The sequence below is a fragment of the Zootoca vivipara genome, chromosome 3 (genome assembly GCF_965207765.1).
Source record: "Zootoca vivipara chromosome 3, rZooViv2.hap1.1, whole genome shotgun sequence".
In the NCBI taxonomy this organism is placed as follows: Eukaryota; Metazoa; Chordata; class Lepidosauria; order Squamata; family Lacertidae; genus Zootoca; species Zootoca vivipara.
In genome coordinates, this window is record NC_142586.1 from 10,651,711 (window position 1) to 10,672,827 (window position 21,117).

The window sequence follows — 21,117 nt, forward strand, 5'->3', positions numbered from 1 at the left end:
TCAGTTCTGGAATCGGTGTGTTTTATCCATTTATTAAAATTACGAGCTGCCTTGATGGCCTATGTTGGATAGGACAGAAATGTTAAGTTAAAACAATTTACTGGCCTCATGGGCCAGCCTGGTACAGGGCCAGCCTGGTACAATACCTGTAATAACTGCAGTTGGGCATATGTGAGCTCTTTTACGGGAATCTCGAACAGTTCCACTGGCTCAGATTCATCTTTCTTTTAAGCAAATAAAGAAAAAGAAGAAAAAAGATTAAGTTAGAAAGGTACTGGATAGTGTGAGTTCTTCTAAGGCTGTACTCACTGCTTTTAAAGCTCTTTGATCCATTACGTTTAACTCAGCTAGCAAGCTATAAGTCTAAAAACTAATAATCCCAAATACCTTTGTTTGATAAAAAAAAATCCCAGGTTTCGTTTGTGTTAAGATACTTGGAATAAACATAATGGGAAAAACTGGGACAGTGGCAGCAGCCACATCTGGATGTCATACTAAACCATAGTTTAGCATGATGTAAAGGAGCCTAGGTGAGTCTTGAGCTTAAGTCACTCCTTCCCCACCCCTTTGTATGTTTGTCTGAAATAAACCGTAGTTCATATTAAACATAATTGGGCAGTTCAGATGAAAGAACAATCACAGCTAAGGAAAACTGAACATTTGTCAAGACTTTATAGCCATATGGAAGAGGCAAGAGGAAGCAGGGGAGCCTGAGGTTTGGCGCAGCTCATTCCAGCTTGTTCATGTCCATGCTAAACTATGATATCTGAATGTGGACATCATCTTCATATTGCAAACTTCATATGCAAGACAGTGCTCAACATATTTCAGAACACAATACATTTTTTTTCCTGGTTCCCTGTTTCAGGTCAGACACATTACTTTAATAATAATGTCTAAAAACATTTGAATCTCTGCCCATCAGATAAACAACAGGTTCCTGCAAATAAACCGCCCTTAGTTTTTTGGACTATTCCTTGAAGGAAAAATATTTTAAAACCACTGTTCTTAATTCAAAGCAACCTTACACTTTATACTCCCACTGAGAGGGGGGAAATAACTAAATTAATTCAATCTTGTAATTCTAGTCTATTTAATCAATATGTATAGAGATATAGGATTTGTGGTCAGCAACACAACAACAACAACAACAACAACAACAACAACAACTTATTTATACCCCGACAACAACAACAACTTATTTATACCCCGCCCATCTGGCTGAGTTTCCCCAGCCACTCTGGGCGGCTTCCAACAGAACATTAAAATGCAATAATCTATTAAACATTAAAAGCTTCCCCAAACAGGGCTGCCTGTGAATCACAACATGAACAAGATAGCATATTTTCCACCTCATTTTATGAACTTCTACTAAAGGAAGTCAAGATGAAATCTTGCAAAAGCACAATAAGTACTTTCATTATATTACCACCAATCCAAGTCTCTTGAGATAAAGCTATTTTACTGCCCATTTCAAAAATGCTAGCCAAGTAAAACAAACAACACATTTAAAAATACCTTTTTCATAGCAATACAGCAAGTAAGATCATGATATATGATAGGGACGTGATCCTTGGAAAGGTGTACATCAAATTCCACAAAGGCTGCTCCCTAAGCGAAAAGAAAGGTTGGAGAAGAGGACAGCAAATAGATTTTAGCATATGAAAGGCTAATATATAAAACAAAGACAAATATACACACACATTTCCACCAACTGTGAAAAGACACAATAGAGTGTTGGCTGGCATTCTGTAGCAATTTATAGAGAAAGTCTAGAAAGAAACTAAAACTCTATTTGAGGAGACTGACATGTTATAATTCCAAGCACAGCAACATCATTTTTATATAAAATGTGAGTTTTATGAGAAGCATGGTATTATGTAACGATTTATATTTCATTTTATAGTGTTCATTCTGATTTTATTTGTATGTGCAATATAAATGTGACAGGATAGAAAATTGACTGATCTTTTATTTTTATTCTTTTTTAGGGGGTGGGGAGACGAATAAGCATCTAAAGAGCTTCTAACATTAAGCCTTCTTATAGTGAAACGTAGAAGTTCTCTAATGCGTTTACTTGCTCATAACTTTAGAGGGGGGAAAGGGGGAATCTATCCTGTGAGCAGACATTGAATATAGCAGTGGGTTGCAGAAGGAAAAAAGTGACTGGGAAGAGTGAGTCTTGGAATTATGATGGTCCCTTGTGGGTTATGTACTACCGCTCTCCTTCAACATGATTCCTTAGATTTAAACTGAACACAATTCAGCCCTCTGTTCCTTGGTTTTTAGGCTCGCCTTTTCTAATAACTGGAAATGCTAACAGCTGTCATTGCTGAGGTCATCAGGGGGACAGGAAGCTGCACCCTGGCACCCATCCTGGGTATAGCTCAGGGCAGTCTTGAGCAGGTCGGGCGCCCTGGCGCTGAGGGGCAGAGATCGCTCCGGCGCCCCCGCCCTCGCAGGGCGCAGCATGGTTTCCGCGCCACCAGGGCTCTACCTAGAGCCGGCCCTGGTACAGCTCCACCTGTGAGCCTCTGCTAGTATATAGAGATAATTTTTCCTGTCTTTCTATGGAACTTGTGATCTTTTGCAAGTGGCCTTGGGAGGACTTTGCCCTGAAAGGCAAGCATATATGATCACTGAATGAATAAAATATTATGTATTTTCTACAAGGTTTAGTTTTTGCTCATTGATAATAGACAGCCATATGTGTTAACATGCAAAAAAAAAAGGAATCAAGGTAAAATCACCACACACATACATGTCTAGCAGCATTTTTCAAAGAAGCAATGGTATTTTCTCGAAGTTTAGCAAGCCTGGGAGGAGGAAAAAGGAAAAAAGTTTCACTTATTTTTGATGTTGAAAAAAAAATAAAATTCACAAATCATAGGCAAGCAATTTTATAGGCAATGAGCTTCTTAATTTGAGTTTTCATTGTACATGCAGCGCTTTGCAACCTTGATCCACCAGGGCTGTCCCAAGGAAGAAGAAAACCTCCTTCCCTGAGCTGAAATCTGCTAGAGATTCACAGGATTCAAATTAGGGGAACCACTAAAATTAAAACTCCAAATTCAATTATGCAAACTTACTTGGTGGTGGTTGTAGAGTTTCCTGCGCCCCTGTGTCCAACATCTAACCCTGTTCTGTCACGCCAGTATTTGGCATATGAGGCTTTCACATCACAGTAGTACCCTTGAATTGGTTTAATAATTATGTAGTCGACTAAAAAGAGAAAGCGAATGTCACTTGGTGGTCAAATTCTTTACTTTTATCCAATGAAATCTTTTCTCTCTTCACTAGGTTCAGAGAAACATCACTTAAGATTTACTGGGATATGGTAAAAGTACCTAATGGAGAACCAAAAGGTACATTTTGAATATATTCCTTATTATCATTTCACTAGGTCCCTGACATAAACTACTAGTTCTGGTTGAAAGCACCAGTTTTTCTGAAAGTCCCTAGACTAAAAATTTCTGAAAGCAAAAAGGGGAAATGTATTTAGCTTAAGACCCATGCTTGCATTACCACTATATTAAGCATACCTCTAACTTTTCCAATTGTTTTTCGTGAAAGTCTGCTCATAATAGGAAGAGTGAGAATGCCACAGCTCTTTCCCGATTCTGCAAGAGTGGAGGATAACAGACACGCAGAGCCCACGTGCCCTGGAAGTGCGTCTCCTTGAATCACTGCTTCACTAAGGTCTTCCTAAAAACACAACAATGTTTACATATTTAACTTTACAGTCATACCTCATGTTACGTTAGGTTCATGTTGCGTCTTTTCGGCTTGCGAACGTGGCAAACTCTGAAGTGTATACTTCTGGGGTTCGCCATGTGTGCAGAAGCGTTCTGCACACTTTGCATGTATGCAGAAGCGCTCTATTGTGCCGCACGCGTACGCAGAAGCGGTGCTCTAGTTACAGACTTTTCAGGGGGGTGAACAGCACCCCGGAATGGATCAAGTCCGTAACTAGAGGTACCACTGTATTGCTGTGCTTGGCACTTCTTTTAAACTCCTGGAAATGTGAGGATGCAGAACTTGGCAGCATTCAGTGTGTTGCAGCCTACAGTCAAGCACCGTTACATCGGATATTGTTTTGCAAAATGAGTTTGAAGATTTTGAGAATTTACTCATGTATTCAGATGTACTCTTTTACAGTTACATTACGACTGAGAAGGCTAAATTGTGTGAATGAAAACAGTGAGTGGATACTTGGAACGTGAGCTCTGCAAGGTTGCCAAAGAGTAAAAACAGGTTCCTGATGGCTATAAAACAAAACAAACAAAACACTATTACTCGGGACACTGGTCTTCAACTGATAGGTCATGACCACCATGCAAATATATGGCAAAAGATTAGGAAATGGGTCCCCAAATGCTTGTTTGGGTTAAAAGTGGGTCCTAGGTCTGAAAAGGTGGAAGATACCTGACTTGGAAGATGAAATGACACATTTCAAGACAGTTGCGCTCTTTTTGCCTGGAGGCACCCTGATAACAGCAGAGATGAAGAGTTGCATTCATTGTTGTCCCAAGGCTCAGATTCTGTCAGTGCAAGGATTTTCCTTGTGTTGCAGAACCTTCTCACCTCCTGTTCCTCCTACATGCCCCCTAAATCAGTTCTGGGAGCTCCCTAACCCTGCCAGAGTTGATCTGAGGATGGCTATGGGGGATGAGAAGTGGGGATTCCTGTTGCACTAGTGGGAATCTTAGCACTGGCTTCTGCAATTGTAATTATTTATGACATACTGAGCAGAGTCCTTGCAATTTAAAGGATGACTGCAATTATTAACACATCAGCGCACTTGTTCTACAGTTAAGTCTAGTCAAAGGCGACTATGGGGTTGCGGCGCTCATCTTGCTTTCAGGCCGAGGGAGCTGGCGTTTGTCCACAGACAGTTTTCCAGGTCATGTGGCCAGCAGGACTAAACCACTTCTGCCGCAACGGAACACTGACGGAAACCAGAGCACACAGAAACGCTGTTTACCTTCCCTATTTATCTACTTGCACTGGAGTGCTTTCAAACTGCAAGGTAGGCAGGAGCTGGGACAGAGCAACGGGAGCTCACCCCGTTGTACAGATTCAAACCGCCAACCTTTGGGGCCGAGACACTTTGGGGTGAACACCTCTGCAGCACCCCAAGAAGCTGTGTGAAGCTTCCATGATTGCTCCACTGCTTACGTCTCTTGTGCTACTAAGCTGGCAGACAGAGCAACTATATCCCTGCAGAGCATGTGTGAATAGATGAAATAAATCATTTATTTTGAACACTGGTACCACTGCCTTGATCTCTGTGCCCCCCCCCAATTCCTGGGTTGCATTCATGACCCTATGTTTCCACAAACAGAAGGCACTTCATATCCCCCACATAAAAAAAGATCTTCTCCAAGGCATCAGGGGCTACTGAACACTGTAAGCTATGCTGTATGAAGTTGCAACGGGAGTGGGAAATGGGCCAAAACTGGGGGGGGGGGACAGGGGGGCAGCCCACAGGGTTCAGAAGCCCCGGCACCTGGAGAATTGATTGTATGAGCCTAGTTTTGCTCATGCAGTCACTGGATGCAACCTGGTCGGTTTCATAAGTCCTCAGATAATCAGTAGAATAATATAGTAGAGGATGAATTGCACAAGCCCAATACGTTTGATGCCAAGAGGTCTAAAACATTCCCCATTCTGTGAGGTTCTTCCCTGCCTTCCATTTTCCAATCTATAAATTGTACCGATAGGATAAAGGTATAAAAAGGCCTTCTGGCCACCAATATCAAACAAATAGCTAAGCCCTCACCTCAAAAAAGTCAAAGATTAATTCCAAATTGTCCGGTTCCATGGTCTGAATAGAATATTCTGTCCATCTATCAGGCTGCAGACCATAACCACATTCTGGCTGGGAATGACGAGATTTGAACTCAGTGTCACTTATTAGTGAGATCTCCAGTGTGTTTGACATTTTTTGTTGAATTGTAGGTGCCAGTCTATCATCCTCTTCATCTTCACCCTCCTCCTCCAAGCCTTCAAGGGTGAGCTTCACCCTAAGCAGTAAGGAGAAAGCAAAATCTGATGTCACATTATGTAACAAATATTCAGTGACATCACTAGACACAGAATAATGCATTATGCTTTTGGTAACACAATGAATTCAAGGCATGATAAATACAGCACTATTTTTCTACTTACGGACTCCAGCGTAATAATAATTTGAGTGTCTTGTGGGTGGGGATGAAGGAAGAAATTCCTAAAAGGAGGCTTCATATGTACTATAAACTGTACAGATTTTTATTTTTAGTTTCCCAAAAGCAATGGCAGTGAAGAAACTCAATGCTGATTATATAAGCCAGAAGATGTGTGTGGGGAAAGGAGTTTCTGACTTTAGAAAACGGACTGGGAAAGGAGCTCAGCTTTTTCACTATGCCAATATAGATGGATAATCCAGTAGAATTCATATGCTAAAGATGGGATTTAGTTTCAATAAGAAATGGAGAACTTTGATTAGCATGATCATACCTAAACCTGGATTTTTTAAATTTTCTCTTAGTTATAGATACAGGAGGCTTTTCAGAAAAATGCAGGCGTAGTCTTATTTCTGTCTGACATGTCAGCCAACCGGAATCAACACTTTCCACATCATCTGACAAAGGAAAAAAATAATTACAAAATGATTTTGCTACATTCCAGAATGTCACCAAAAAGACTTCTTAAACTTGTCACTAAAGCACTACTGTCCAATATCCCAATTTCCAAAAGAGATGTGCCATCACAAGCTACAGTCATACCTTGACAACCGAACGCTTCGACTTCCGAAGGTTTCGACTTCTGAAGTCGACAACCCCCGGAAGTGCTTTCTCCACATGCGCCTGGCATGCGCATTCTGCGCCGAAACAGCACTTCGAGAACCAAAAACCTCGACTTACGAAGACGGCCGCGGAACGGATCGTCTTCATAAGTCGAGGTACCACTGTAGTTGCTGCTGTTGAAACTAGCCCCAGTAGTATAGGTACAAAAGTTTGAGGCAAATCCAAAAACAAGATCAAATAATAATTATGTATGCCACAGCAGCGGCACGCATATTGATAGCGAAGTATTGGAAAAAGGAGGAGGTACCGAAGTTGAATGAATGGCAAGGAAAACTATTTGGATTCCTAGATTTGGCAAGATTGACGAATATAATAAGAGGAGGTAACAAACAAAAATTCGAACAAAATTGGGTAAAATTCGGAAAGTATATGAAGCAACAATGCCCCACAATAAAATCTTGGATTCATTTCTAATGACCGGCACTGAAAATAAAAAATTGATAATTGAAAAATTTGAAATCAAGAAATTCGGATTATTAAAACTGAAAATATAGAATATGCAGAGCATTGAAAGGAGCAGTAGGAAAAGTAATTATGAAGACCGAGGTGCAGATAAGTGGAAGTATCAAAAAGGAGAGATGTATTAATTATTTGATTTGATTTGATTTAGTTTAAAGATAAGAACTTTCATTTTTAAAGACATTATTGTATCATAAGATGGTAATGGTTTAGTCAAATTTGTGTATATAGTGTTGGAATAATTTGTATGTATTTTATGTTTTCATCTTAATAAAGATTATTTTTTAAAAAAAATTAAAAAGAAAAAGTTTGAGGCATAGACAACACAGACCCAAGCAGACATACTGGAATGACCCTAATAACAATAAATGGTCTGCCGGCATGCACATTTTCGCTATGATTACATGTTCCTAAAACTATGGATGAGTGCTATACATGGATGAGCAGAAGTAAGTCTGCAAAAGCCCAGGGCTTGTGCACTCCCCACTCCGCCCCCCCCCACAGGCCAGGAGGAGGAATAAACTAGGATTCATTTTGGCTCAGGAGTCAGCAAACCTTTTCAGCGGCTGGTCCACTGTCCCTCAGACCTTGTGGGGGGCCAGACTATATTTTGAAAAAATAATAATGAACAAATTCCTATGTCCCACAAAAAAACCCAGAGATGCATTATAAATAAAAGCACACATTCTACTCATGTAAAAACACACAGATTCCCAGACCATCTGTGGGCTGGATTTAGAAGGCGATTGGGCTGGATCTGGCCCCCGGGCCTCAGTTTGCCTACCCGTGGTTTAGCTTTTCATCAAATCCTGGCTTATCATTATGTCTGTAAGAGGAAAAGTGGCTTAAAATAAACTCAAACCAAGTCAACTTCAAACTGTGAGTTATGAAACTGGCTTGTTCAATATGCCAAAGTTTATTTTAAAGAACTATTTCTGGTTAGTACATAACAAGCCAGGAACCAGCAAAAGAAAAACTGAAACCTGATTTATGACTCCTGCTAGCAAAATGAAAGAGAGGAGTGCTTACGTCAGAGTCTTTGCTGGGGCTCAAAACAGATTGGCTTTACTGTTAAAGGCAAACCCTCCCACTGTGTGGAAATCCACCAAATCGCATTTGAGTTTCCAAAATCAACCTTGAACATGTGCACCAGGGAGAGGAAATTTATTACCATCCATTTTAAATGGCTTTTAATTCACATTTGAAGGCACTCTTCCTACACAAGGCAGCTTACAAAACTCCTACACAAAAACACAAGTACAATAACAGTGCTACTTACCAACAATTCCAAAGTGCCCGTCATCAACGGAAATATCGTCTAAAAATGAAAGGTCAAACAGTGAGAGAAGTTCACATTCACAGGCTACAAATTATTGCGACTTTAAGCCACAATCCTACACATACTTATTTGGGAGTAAGTCCTATTGAACTTTATGAGACTTTCATCCAAGATGGCATGTGGAGGACCACTTTCTCAGTAATGGTTCTACTTTTGCACTTAACCATTAACCGCTATAAACTAAAACATTTAAAAAGAAAGACAAAGCAGCAGCAAGTTTACTGCAACCTGCAAGATACCTTGAAGCTTTGTTTTCTCGCTAACATTATCTGCAGGCAAACTTAGCATGATGTACAGTACTTACTTCAAAATGAGCTATGTAAACTGGAAAAAGGATATTGCATTATCTTGACAATATATAATCCTAATTGCTATTATGCTAGAAAGATAATGCTATGTTACTAATGTGATAGACATTAAACTATCTGCTAAGCAACCAATAGTTCATATAGAAATCTTCTGAGTTTACGATTAAAAATGCTTATTTGCTAGAAACAATAGTCAAAGTTTCACCTTCAATCCATGCTACAGAAAGGTAAAAGTTGAAAAGCTTTAGACATGGAATAAACTAATCAATAAACAGAATTATTCAGAGTTTAAAGCTGAAGTGTAACCATCTAATATCAAAAGCTCAGTTTCACCCCCATTCATTTTCAGGTGTTATTTATATTAGGTCTGAACTTTCACCTGCAGCAAAAGAGTTGTGGTTTTTTTGGCCGTACAGGGGAAAAAAATCAGTTTGGAATAATCCCGTGAGGACCTCAAACTTTTGTGTGACTAATTTCCTTCAAGGTCAGAAGGACTACTTAGTTAAAAATTGAGAACAGCCACCGGCAGAACGTTTTCAAGCAATGTAATTTCTCTCTAATGAGGTTATTGGGTCTTAAGTTGTCTAAGGCACCACTCCCAATAGGATTGCACTGTAAATGAGCTAAGTCATGGTGTGCACATCTATTCAGAATAAAGTCACCCTAAATTCAGTTAGATTTGCTCCTAGGCAACTATGCAAAGGATTGGAGATAGAAGGAAAACCCAAGTTCATTCACTTGAAGCCCATAAATGAAGAGTATGGACTTCACTTTCAAATACAGTCGTACCTTGGAGGTTGAGCAGAATCCATTCCGGAAGTCCATTTGACTTCCAAAATGTTCGGAAATCAAAGTGCGGCTTCTGATTGGCTGCAGGAAGCTCCGGCAGCCAATTGGAAGCCGCGGACACCCTGTCGGACATTCGGCTTCAAAAATAGTTCGCAAACCGGAACAGTCACTTTTGGCTTTGCTGTGTTCGGGAACCAAAAAGTTCAAGAACTAAGCTGTTCGAAAACCAAGGTACGACTATAATGCTATTTAGGTGGGCACATTTCCATTCAATTTTTTTTTAAAAAAATGAACGAAACAAAATAAGCCAATTGCAATCTTTTCAGGTACAGATGCTCCAGAGAAGACAGTATGTAACAACAATCACCTTATTGAACCACATTCGGGAGGAAGAACATTAGTTTAGACATGTTGCCTTTTGTACTGTTTATCTCGAATAAGCACAAAAAATATCTACAATATTTATCCTGTACAGTGGAACCTCAGCTGTCGAACATAATCTGTTCCAGAAGACTGTTCGACTTCCGAAACGTTTGACAACCAAGGCACAAAAGGCGGCCTGCAAAGTCAATGGAAATTTTTTTTAAAAAAAATGCAACGGAAGCCATTAAGACTTCCGAAAAGCATTTTAAAACGGAAGCATTTACTTTTGGGTTTTCGGCGTTCGAAAACCGAAACGTTCGGCTTCCAAGACGCTCGAAAACCGACGTTCCACTGTACTTATATTATGTCCTATTGTATTCATGAATATGCTTATGATAATGTTTCAGAAAACCTCCAAGGCAAAAATAATCTCTCTTATGAAAACAACTGGCACTCTGACTTAATGTTAGCCACAGTCAATTTATGGTTTCCACCACAGAGAAATGGTCTGTAAAGAACAAAAAAAACCATAATCATGAACGCTTAATCTCAAAGCCCAGTGACTATTGTCAATAACGCTCATCTTAAAATGTCCTGTCTCCTCCTTTTAATGAAGACTCCGGGGGTTCACAAATTCCTCCTCTGTCTAGTGAGCATGGCAAGCCTCAATGCAGAGGATCTTCAAAGAGCAGTACTGTACATCAGCTGGCAAGAGCCCTGCATGCAGCTTTGAACTCGGGAGGAGGAATGGGACTCATCCATGTCACACCTCCAAAGCCCAATGTGAAATCAACAGGCAGCTCATCCTCCCCAGCAGACAGCCAAAATTTGTGGACCCCTAAAAACGGAAGGCACAAATAGAATTAACGTTTCAAATCCATACTAGTTTGTTCACAAACACTTAATGGTGCCTTTGTAGCAGTGGTCTTAATCTTAATCCTACAAAATATTATCAACTCCACTAGACCGTTTTGCAAAATATTAGTAATCTTATGCATATGCCTCAAAAGAGAAGCAGTTCATGCCCATACCTAATGGGGTTATTGATCGTGGTGGTAGATGAGTCTCCCACTTGTGAATTATGACTTGGCATGGACCACCGGTTTTCTGTAATTTAAAAGTTAAATGTCTGCAGTAATTTTCGTTAAATCCTGATTTATTTATCTTTTAACCAGTGATGCCATTTACAATCCTTTGTGAGCGTAGTTTACTTATGCCACCTTTGAAGCACAAAGCTTTAAATTTAATTCACACCATGTGTACCATAATCATTGATGTCATTAAGATGCATCTCATCACCCTATGACAAAAAACCCTATTCAAATCACATGTCCATCTTATATGAGAGGGGTGGGGGTGGGGGTAGGATTGCAATGGCAGCCCCTTAAGTCTATCCTCCCATTTCCCCTTCATCTATGCATTCAGCCTAAGTTCTGAACAGAGCCTGCATGTGTCAGTCCTGCTTGGAGGCTAGACGGAACATGTGGAAGTCAGGATCTAGGCGAATGGATCCAATCCCATGCACAGACCCCACTCTACAGGTCCGGATGGCTATGTGAGCTGGCCTAAGCGGTGACAAATTCTGACAAGTGTATGACAAGTGTAGGGTTTTCCAGTATAGTTGCAATCGTCATACATGTTAACAGGCCAATTCTGGAACAGCCGTATGGGTATAGCTAGTCACAAAAGAATTGCAAACGCATTCTAAGTAATTTGGGCAGTAATTGTTATTGCTTTCTATAGTGCATCAGACACTGAATGACCCAGAGCACAAAGTCTGCACAGCATACCATAGCCCCAAATCTCCTGCACTTATATGCAGATACAACACTCCACCCACCACTGAACCAGCATAGGAAACAAAGGGGACCCAAGGCTCCTATTCCACATGCTGAAGGAGTCTTCGGTTTAAAGAAGGGCTGCTTTGTGCTACTGTGCCAAATATGTGAAAATTTCCTGCTTGTATAGAAGAGTTTTCACAAGAATAAGAACTGCATCATAAACCATGTAGTACAGCTCTGTATGAACTCCTGTGCAGTTGTCTGAGGAAGAGCATTAGCAGCTATTTGGATCCAACTCATTGCCTTGAACACAGTGAAAACAAGAGGCCTGAATTTCAAAATGAATGCCAATAATAAAGTTGCTTAAACACACACACACACACATTCCTGGATTGTTGTGTGTTTTTTGTATATTTTTGGTTAAGGGGAGAGAGAATGTGTATAACTCAGAAATGAACAAGGCAGAGGGCTAGGTGGGGGGGAATCATTAATGTGTGTCTTTCAGCTTGATCATGCTTGCTTTCTGCTGAAATTTCTATTCAAGAGTTGGGTGCTCAAAATTTGCCATTTTGAGGGTTTGCAGCTGATTGGGGGTATCTGCAAACCCCCTTTTGGCTGAGTCATGTCTTTACCAGCCCCCCCTCCAAATCTATGATTAGATGTAGTACAGGTGGGCGTGGTTTGGACAAAATGGCCTTGTGAGTCAAATGGGGAGAACTGGCCCACAGGCTGAGGGCTCCCCACCACTGACAAAAAGTAACCCACAGGGTGGCTAAGTGTGGCATCAGAAGCCAATCACAGTGTGCTTGTTTTCACATGATGCAATTTCTTAGTTGGCATCAAAAATGAGCCCCATGTTCCCCTGAAAATAGTAATGAAACTTCTTGAGATGTCCATGTCTCAACACATATTTTTAAAATGTCCAAGAACACATAAAAATCATCCTAAAAATAGAAACTGCCCAGAATCCAGATAGACTGTAAACAAGTTGTACACATTACTAAGTTTTGAGAACTCTTTCTTCTTCCCACCCAAGTGTATGCATTCACAGAACACAGTACTCCTAAAGAATCTACTTGAATTAGCAAACATTTATTTCAGAACCTAAGACTGCAATTCTAAACACATCTAGGGAGTAAGCCCCACTAAAAATAGTGAGACAAAGGGTTGTATCTAATGCTGTTCACATGCATGCAGACATACACTTTCTAATGACTCTTCTTCCTCCTGCAGTCCCAAACATCCCCAATATCTGCTCCAGAGGATTCCCAAGCCCTCCAGAGCCGATCCTGAGGGTGTGAGGGGGACTGCAGGGGGAGGAGAGGAAGCTGAAATCCCATTGCACAAGTGGAAATCCATTCACGCAACACTGGATTCTGCCCTTCCTTCCAAGTACAAAGCACTGAATTGTGCTTCCACCTACAGTTATTGCCATCAGATTAAAAATCTATTTAAGAATCATATATTTTAAAATCAAAAGCACAGCTTAATTCACAAAGACCCAAGACCATTTGTTCTCACTTCAGACACTGGGAACAATAGTGTCATCCATACAACATTTGCTGAGGTTTTATAAGTTCAAAATATAACAATTATTAGTATTGTTATTTTATTATACCCCACCCACTCTGGGTGGTTTCCAATGCATATAAAAACATAATAAAACATCAGACTTTAAAAACTTCCTGATACAGGGCTGGCTTCAGATGTCTTCTAAAAGTTGTATAGTTATTTATCTCCTTGACATCTGATGGGAGGGTGTTCCACAGGGAGATTAGTTTGTGTCTTTGAGCCATTAAGCCCATGTAGTTTATTAAATTAAATGTTTGTACACCTGGATCTATGGTCATACAACACGCACCAAATAAAATAAATCATTTGAAAATGAAATATGCTTTTAACCTATAAGACAGTATTATCTTTTGTGGACATTGTGTTATTCAGTAGCTAAATCAGAATGGATGGCATATGCACCCCAAATGAAATTGATTTGAAAATTTGAAAAGAGTTGTGCAAGCAGTTTCAGACTGGAAAGACTTATCTTTTCTAGTCAGTATCTATGGCTGCTAGCAAAGTGGGTGGGTGGGATTTTTGTAAGAGACTTGTAGAAACAGATGATTAACAACAGAAAGTTAACTTCTGAGTTACCAGGGTCAGGTAATTTTCTAAGAAAGCGTAAGGATCTCCCTTCCCGCAAGCACAAATAAATCAAGATAATACAACAGAAGTATGGGATGGGGTATAGAAAAATATTTGCTTAATGTTTCTAAGGAAAGTGTCATATAAAAAGGAAAAGGGCTTCCTAGAGAGCCAACAAGGTGCCAGCTATTTGTACTCTGCCTATGGTCTCTTAGTGTTATTTTATTTCTAAAGCAAAGGAGTGGGGCTGGTGAGAGTGAACTGCTGTCTCTCAAGCTACGATAGATCACTCTCGTGTCCCCCAATGTTGTTGGACTAAACCTCCCCAAATCCCGTCTGTTTAGCCAGTAGTGAGGGACTAAGGGAGTTGGGGAACAAAGTTGACGTATACTGCTCTAGATTCAAGAAATCATCTTGATAGCTTTCTGCCCAACTTCATCTAAGCAATATGAACTATTTTTACAACTGGGAAGTTAGGGAACTGTAACTATTCCCAATAATAACAACTGACTACATACCGGTAGCTGTTATCTGCCCCGATTTAAATTAGTCGAAGACAACTTAATGAGAAGTTTAACAGCAGTCACAGAAAACAACTCAGTCTCCTTAGTAATAATATTTAAAGAAGCACCATGTCAATTATCTCATATATTTGAAAGTAAGATGGAGTCATACATTATACATGTTAGCAGAAAAATGACACTTGGACTACTCAAATTTTAAACCAGGCCTATGTTTAGGTTTACATATTCAATCTTGACAGGTTTTTTTTATCATGTTCTAAGAAATCGGGAAAATATATTTAGTGTTCTAAATGCACTCCTATCAATAACAAATTTGTGATTCACCTTCTAAGGTGTTAGTCACAACATCATGGTAAAATCAGAGATTTACCACACTTGTGTTTAAAAGTTTATATAAAAATAGTGAACCTGTTAACTTGCCCTATAAGCATTAAGACTGCAATCAGAAAGTCTGTTTTATTTCCTGGTTCATGACACTTGATACATTTCTGTGTATAAAAACCCCTTCATTTGGTTCTTATCTCAGCCTTAGTCTAATTGTAGGCAGCTTCTCAACTTATAATAAAATGCTAATGTTTTGCAATGTATTTTTAATGTTGAACGCCACCCAGGGATCTTTGGATAAAGGGCGGTATATAAATTGAACAAATAATGATAATAAGGACTACAATACATTCCAGTCATTAAAACCAATCAGGGCTAAGTGAAATGACTAGAAATGGGAAAAATGCAATAGGAAGAGCCATTTAATGAAGGCACTGACCTATGATTATTAATGCAATATACAGGAGCATTTAATGTTACACTTAACTTATGTTAGTCAGTCGCCACATTCTACTTTGTGTTCTTAGTATTGCTCCTGCTTTCAGCTTCACCGTATTATATCCTCACATGGGAACAATACATTCTTTATGATAGAATAACCACCCCACAATAAAAATGCACGCTTTTGCCAATATCGAGGCTCACAGTGTCCATCAATATGGCCTCTTTCCATATGTCTCTACTCTGCTATTCCATAAAATTCATACTTACCACAGAAGACTCTGCATCACACGGAACTTACAGTGTGCACAATACAGAGCACCTACTTAAAAGGAAACAAACTCACCAAATACATTCTGTGAAGTTTGCATGTATTACAAGGGAACTTGATTTACTTCAGATTTTTTTTCTTAAAAAAAAAACCACTATGTTGTAGTTGAATTCTCTTCCATACTTTAGACATTTGACAATATTTAAAAGGGTGTGGGCAGAAAGGGATAAAATCTAACTTTGGCAAGGGCTCTGGCTTATGAGTCCACAGGCCTTCACTGATTTCTAGTGTGTGCTGCAAAACTACTTAGGCAAAATCTAGCTACTTTCTACTGCTGGACTTACATTGCTAATATGTTAAATGCTTGTGCCATGTTTAAAACTCTTTAAATACAGGTTACAAGCAACAAGAAATGTTTTGGAATGCACCAGTTAAGCTTGATATGCTTCACGTTCTACATCTTTCTTACATAGAAAGCACTTGGGCACGAAAAGCACGAGACTTGCAGATTGCGGCATGCATCAGTTTACATACGTATTTTGATCAGCACACAAGCTGGGAAGCAGTGACTAGCTGTGGTTTGCAAATACTGTGCAGAAGGTTATATGCAGGCAACCTCTCGACACAGAAAATTCATGGTCTCATACACAACTGCTTTCTGGGTAAGAAGCTTTTACTGAAGTTAAAAACAGGAGAATTGAATTCAAAATGATTCCAACAGCCTACTATACTGTGGGCTATTTCCAAATGCCATACCACTGGGAATTTATCCTTAAGAGTGAGTCAACAAGTTATATTGGTGCTTATTGAGGCATACGTACCAGGGGTTCTAAAAAGGTCCCTTGAAAGTATCGATATTCAATATCATCTCCCCTAGGAAGTTGAACGGTAGTTCTCCATAGCAGACTGCAGAAAAGTGTTTTTGAAAACATTTTAGAAAAGATATAGGATGGCTGTACAACAATGACACTTACTTTAAAAATCCCTGTGTGCGCACACACCCCTCGGAATACAAGGTGTCTGACATATTCTTCCATGTTATTTCAAAGGGCCATTTCTGCTGTGACACTATGTATTTTAAAAGCATGCATGCAATTCGCTCCACATGGAAAAGGAGTGGTGCTCATTCATAGCACAGTGATCCAATAAGGGCTGAGTTCTCAGATATATTTGAGAAAAGCAGAATCCCCCCTCCCCAAGTGCAACCACCACTATGATAGTATTAAAAATTTGAACTTAGGGACCATAAAGCAACATCAGATTTGTCTCTTATCGAGAGGCAAGAGGAAACTGCTGGGGTAAAGAAAATGAACAAGATGCCTACTGCATGCAAAGAGCTCACTGTGCAGCTTTCTGAACCACAATGGAAGGGCCTGGGGAAAAGGTGACATTTGATGAAGGTATGCAGGGGTAGCCAATGGACTACACCCCTCATTATCTTTGACCAGTGGTCATGCTACTGGGGTGATGGACACTGTAGTTAATGTGTTACGTGGGTGAAAGTACTTTTTTACAGGCACGCTTGAAACAAATGTGAGCAATTCAAGTGCTTATGCAGGGTTGAAGTACAAACCAAGCCAGAAGGGATAATCCACCTCAAGTGTCATTTGTCTTCTAGAATGAGGTGCTCAGAAGTTGAGGTAAAGAACAGTAAGTAGCACTTGAACTGTATAATTGGCGTCAAGCCAGCCTGCATGCATGGTTGTGTATTTCAAAATGTGCTACTGAAAGAAACTTACACATCACCAGCCTCCTCCTCCGGCTGTAGGATTACTGCAGATTGGGGATCCCAACTTCCCAGAGAATTGCAACTGCCACATATTGCCAAAACTTCTCCTAGAAAAAGAAATATATACTAGAAAGCATACAATAAAGCTTCTGAACATTTAAGAGTTTTCACAATACACTTTTGCCGAAATTATGTAACGTATCAGGCCCACACTAAGAACAGGCGCAGACTCAAAATTATTTAACTTCCAAACTGCTTTTCTTTTAAGAATATTCAAAACACTATCTGAAAATTGTAGAACTAAACAAGCAGCAGGAGGAATTTATGTGCCTGTCCAAGCACACCATAAGGCAAAGCAGACCTAAAAGGGGGGGGTCTCTCTAAGAGTTGCATCTCATGAAGTTACCATGGGTGGAACTTCTGCTCACTCTCCTCCTGCCATGCCCCCATCTGCTCCAGGGGTTCTCCTAATCCCCTGGAAGAGATTTGAAGGGACATGGGCAGCAGAAGAGTGAGGGATAGATCTCTTGTACAAATGGAAGTTGTTCCATCCACATAATTACTTTTTTGCATTCAACTCTCAGTCTTTCTCTCACTCAGAAATCCCAACAAAGGGGTGCTAAAGCCCTCTGGGAACAGACCTTGCACATGTATCAATCTGTTAGGAGATAACTTTTAAACGCTTATTTGGGAGGGGGGGTGCTAATTAGTTACCATTGGTTCACTAAAGCAGGCTGTTCTGTAGTAACAAAGCGAGGACTGAAGAAAAGGAAACAGATAATTTGTACGTACTGTGAGCCTGGAAAGTGGCAACCTAAGCATTTATTCACTGCAGTGAAATACCATTCCCAGCACTACTTGATACACACATAGCACTATATGGATCCACCAGGGGGAGGGGGAGGGGGTGAAGAGAGGTGAAATGATATCCCAAAGCTGTGTACAAGCTGCTGGTCAGCCTTGTAGGAACACTTGTGCAACACATTCTTACACTAAATAAGTCTTGTAAGCATTTATACAGGTCATGCGTACTAAGCTAAAAACAGTCAATTGACTGTTATCTGAGACATCAATAACTTGTCTGCTGCCTGCTGAGCTTGGGCCATTATGTAATATTTCTGAACATGTCACCTGGCAAGGTAAAAGGATTGAGAAGGTGACTTGGACGGTACAGTTGTTATGAGATCAATGCAGCTTTGTTGGCAGAAAAACTTCTCACCCTATTCTAGGAATGAGCTGAGCTCAGCAGTGGAGGGTGGAGATACAAAGAGAGTAAAAAGAGGGAAGACACAGACCTAGGAAGCTGTGTGAAGAGGACCAAGTATGTAGGCTACTCAAAACTTATATCTAAAGAGGAACGGAATACAAGTGGGTTGGGAAAAACAATGGTGCCAAAGTTTACAAGGGACATGAGCATGCATGCATATGCTTGCATGTCAGAAAGTCAAAGCTTATTACAAGTGTTTTGTACCTGGTAGGGGTATTCCTCTTACTTCAAAGGTAACGCGGCAAGGTGACATGCTTGTGACTGATGTTCAACGGCTGCTGTTGAGGAAGGGGGCAAAAAAAGCACTAGTTTAGGAGCAGGTCATTTCTGTATACATCTCAATAGTATACCTTAAAAAACCCCAGTTATACTGGGGTGGGGAACAACCCTGAGGGCCACATTCCCTTCTGGAGAATCTTCCAAGGGCCACATGCCAGCAGAAGGTGGGGCCAGAGGCAATTTGAGCAAAGAATGCAAATTTTACCTTTGCACAGTAGGCTAGTTTCCACACACACTCACATATCCTTCCCCATCTTCCATGCAGACAACCAAGAGAAATTACAGTATCAGAGTTCAGGGACACATTCAAGCCAGGCAAAAACATTCAAGATGTGAAGAAAGGCCAGTGAGGCGTATGGCCTGAGGAAAATTATGAGAGCCAGGCAGAGGCCTAAAGGGACACATTTGGTCCCCAGGCATCAGTTTCCCCACCTGATTTATATCCAGACTTTAAAGATAAAAAAATACTTGTAAGGTTGCTTACAATCAACGGAAACTCTGCCATGTGTGGATTAAATTTCAGTTTGTTCATTCCCACCCATGTCTGGGGACAATTCTGATACTGAATCAGAATTTCCAGAGATTAGGAGCTGGAAATGAGAGGCAGTACTGAGCAGGGCCTGCTGACAGATGGGTAGAAGAGGTTAGATTGGAGGGGGGGCAAGACCAGCAGAGACCCCAGATTCTTGTTTTCTTTTTCTTTTTCTAAAAAGCCACTCAGCTGGACATTTCTGAAGGAAGTTAGAGAGCAAAACATGAAGGCAGCTCTAATGCTTCTGCAACTCAACAGGCAGCACCGTTGCTAAGGACACTTAATCACTGTTGCTAAGCCACCAGAGGAAGGAATGTGGACCATCCCCACCAAAGAGGGGGGGCAGGTCTCCCAGAGCAACAGAAAAAGCAGGAGAAGCTGGATGCAGGAAGGTACTGGGGTATGTTTGTTAAAACACTTTCCTGGAGCAAACATTACTTTATTTACTCTTAGGAGTGAATAAAACACAACTGGCTGGTTTTGGTATGTTTTACTCAGAAGTACCTCCCTTGAAATAAATGATGTTTCCTTCTAATGAGAATATATATATATATTATAGCACCCCCATCCCCACCGATTTTCCATGTCACCCCAGGCAACCACTACTGGTCTGCTTGTCATCACTGAGCTGTTATTTATACTACATCCATAAAACAATTGACCTTGCGGTTAAATTTCCTATGTATTTTAATGCAAATATTCTTTAAAATCAAGGCAGGCAACATGTTTTGAGTGCATATATGTTTTGTATATTTGTATCTTGATTTTCTTCTCAGGAGCTCCAGACTGTGTGGATTGCCTTCCCCTTCCTACTTTTAGCATTACAACAGCTCTGTGAGATAAGCTAGGTTGAGTTTGTAGTTCAGGCACCAAAGTGGTCAAACTACACATTTAGGTATGTGTACAATTTTTCTGCTTGTTGCTATTTATTGGGGGTCAGCAAATTTTTTGTTTGTTTGTTTTGGTACTTTGCTGTAAATATCAGGACTATGAAACCCTCCAGTGAAAGCAAGGAGGGTGCTTTTCTGGCTTTTGTGTATGTTCTGTGGAGATGCATGGAGATTCATTTTGCAGTCACACGTGCCTTTGGAAACATCCTGAAGAAGTAATATTCTTTCAGATCATGTGCTCTCTGTGGACATCAATCAAGCTGCACTACAACTATCCACACAAACTTTGTGTAGCAGAGAACAGTGGTAGGAGTCTCTAGGGAGAGTTATTAAGGAAGGAGAAGCCACAGCTGCTGCATCTGATGAAGAGAGAGGAAGAAGCAGCTGGCCTGGGGAGACTTCAAAACATCACTTTCCATTCTTATTAAAATGTTTTATAACTTGATCTTGAGGAGAAAACGTCTGAGTAGCTGACTTTTTCTTAAAAACAAAACATGAAGCTTAAAATCAAATAGTGAAAGAACGGCAGCATGCGTGCGCACACGCACACACACACCACGGTTCTAAAATGCCCATACAGTACAATTATAAGCCCATGTGCTCAGCAGTTCCGCTTTGGACAGAAACATAACAAAATGCAGAACTGGCTTTGTGCAATAAGGAGGGGGGATGAAATCGATTAAAATTATGTTTCTTGCATGGTTTTTTTTTAATGCAGCTGTGTCGTAACATTAGGTTGTAGACCTGGTAAGAATAAACCCAATGAAATTAATGAACCCAATTTATCCATGACCACTGATTTCAATGGATCTACTCTGAGTAGAACTGCACTGA

General features: G+C 40.3%; 1 protein-coding gene across 8 annotated transcripts in view; it reads right to left on the reverse strand.

Annotated features, from left to right (window-relative positions):
* GPCPD1 (glycerophosphocholine phosphodiesterase 1) overlaps window positions 1-21,117 on the reverse strand; it is a 36,880-nt gene that overhangs the window by 12,106 nt on the left and 3,657 nt on the right. For 4 of the 8 annotated variants that reach the window (XM_060272399.2, XM_060272401.2, XM_088665561.1 and 1 more), the window contains exons 2-13: window positions 18,787-18,860; window positions 17,326-17,422; window positions 16,408-16,492; window positions 11,138-11,213; window positions 8,587-8,625; window positions 6,499-6,622; window positions 5,783-6,026; window positions 3,543-3,705; window positions 3,090-3,222; window positions 2,762-2,816; window positions 1,519-1,611; window positions 147-224 (exon numbers count right to left, since the gene is read on the reverse strand). In XM_060272399.2, the coding sequence (XP_060128382.1) occupies window positions 147-224; window positions 1,519-1,611; window positions 2,762-2,816; window positions 3,090-3,222; window positions 3,543-3,705; window positions 5,783-6,026; window positions 6,499-6,622; window positions 8,587-8,625; window positions 11,138-11,213; window positions 16,408-16,492; window positions 17,326-17,422; window positions 18,787-18,835 (1,236 nt within the window). In that variant the 5' untranslated portion in view covers window positions 18,836-18,860. The remainder of the gene's footprint in view (window positions 1-146; window positions 225-1,518; window positions 1,612-2,761; window positions 2,817-3,089; window positions 3,223-3,542; window positions 3,706-5,782; window positions 6,027-6,498; window positions 6,623-8,586; window positions 8,626-11,137; window positions 11,214-16,407; window positions 16,493-17,325; window positions 17,423-18,786; window positions 18,861-21,117) is intronic. The other 4 variants (XM_088665564.1, XM_060272400.2, XM_088665562.1 and 1 more) reach the window with 1 other exon arrangement.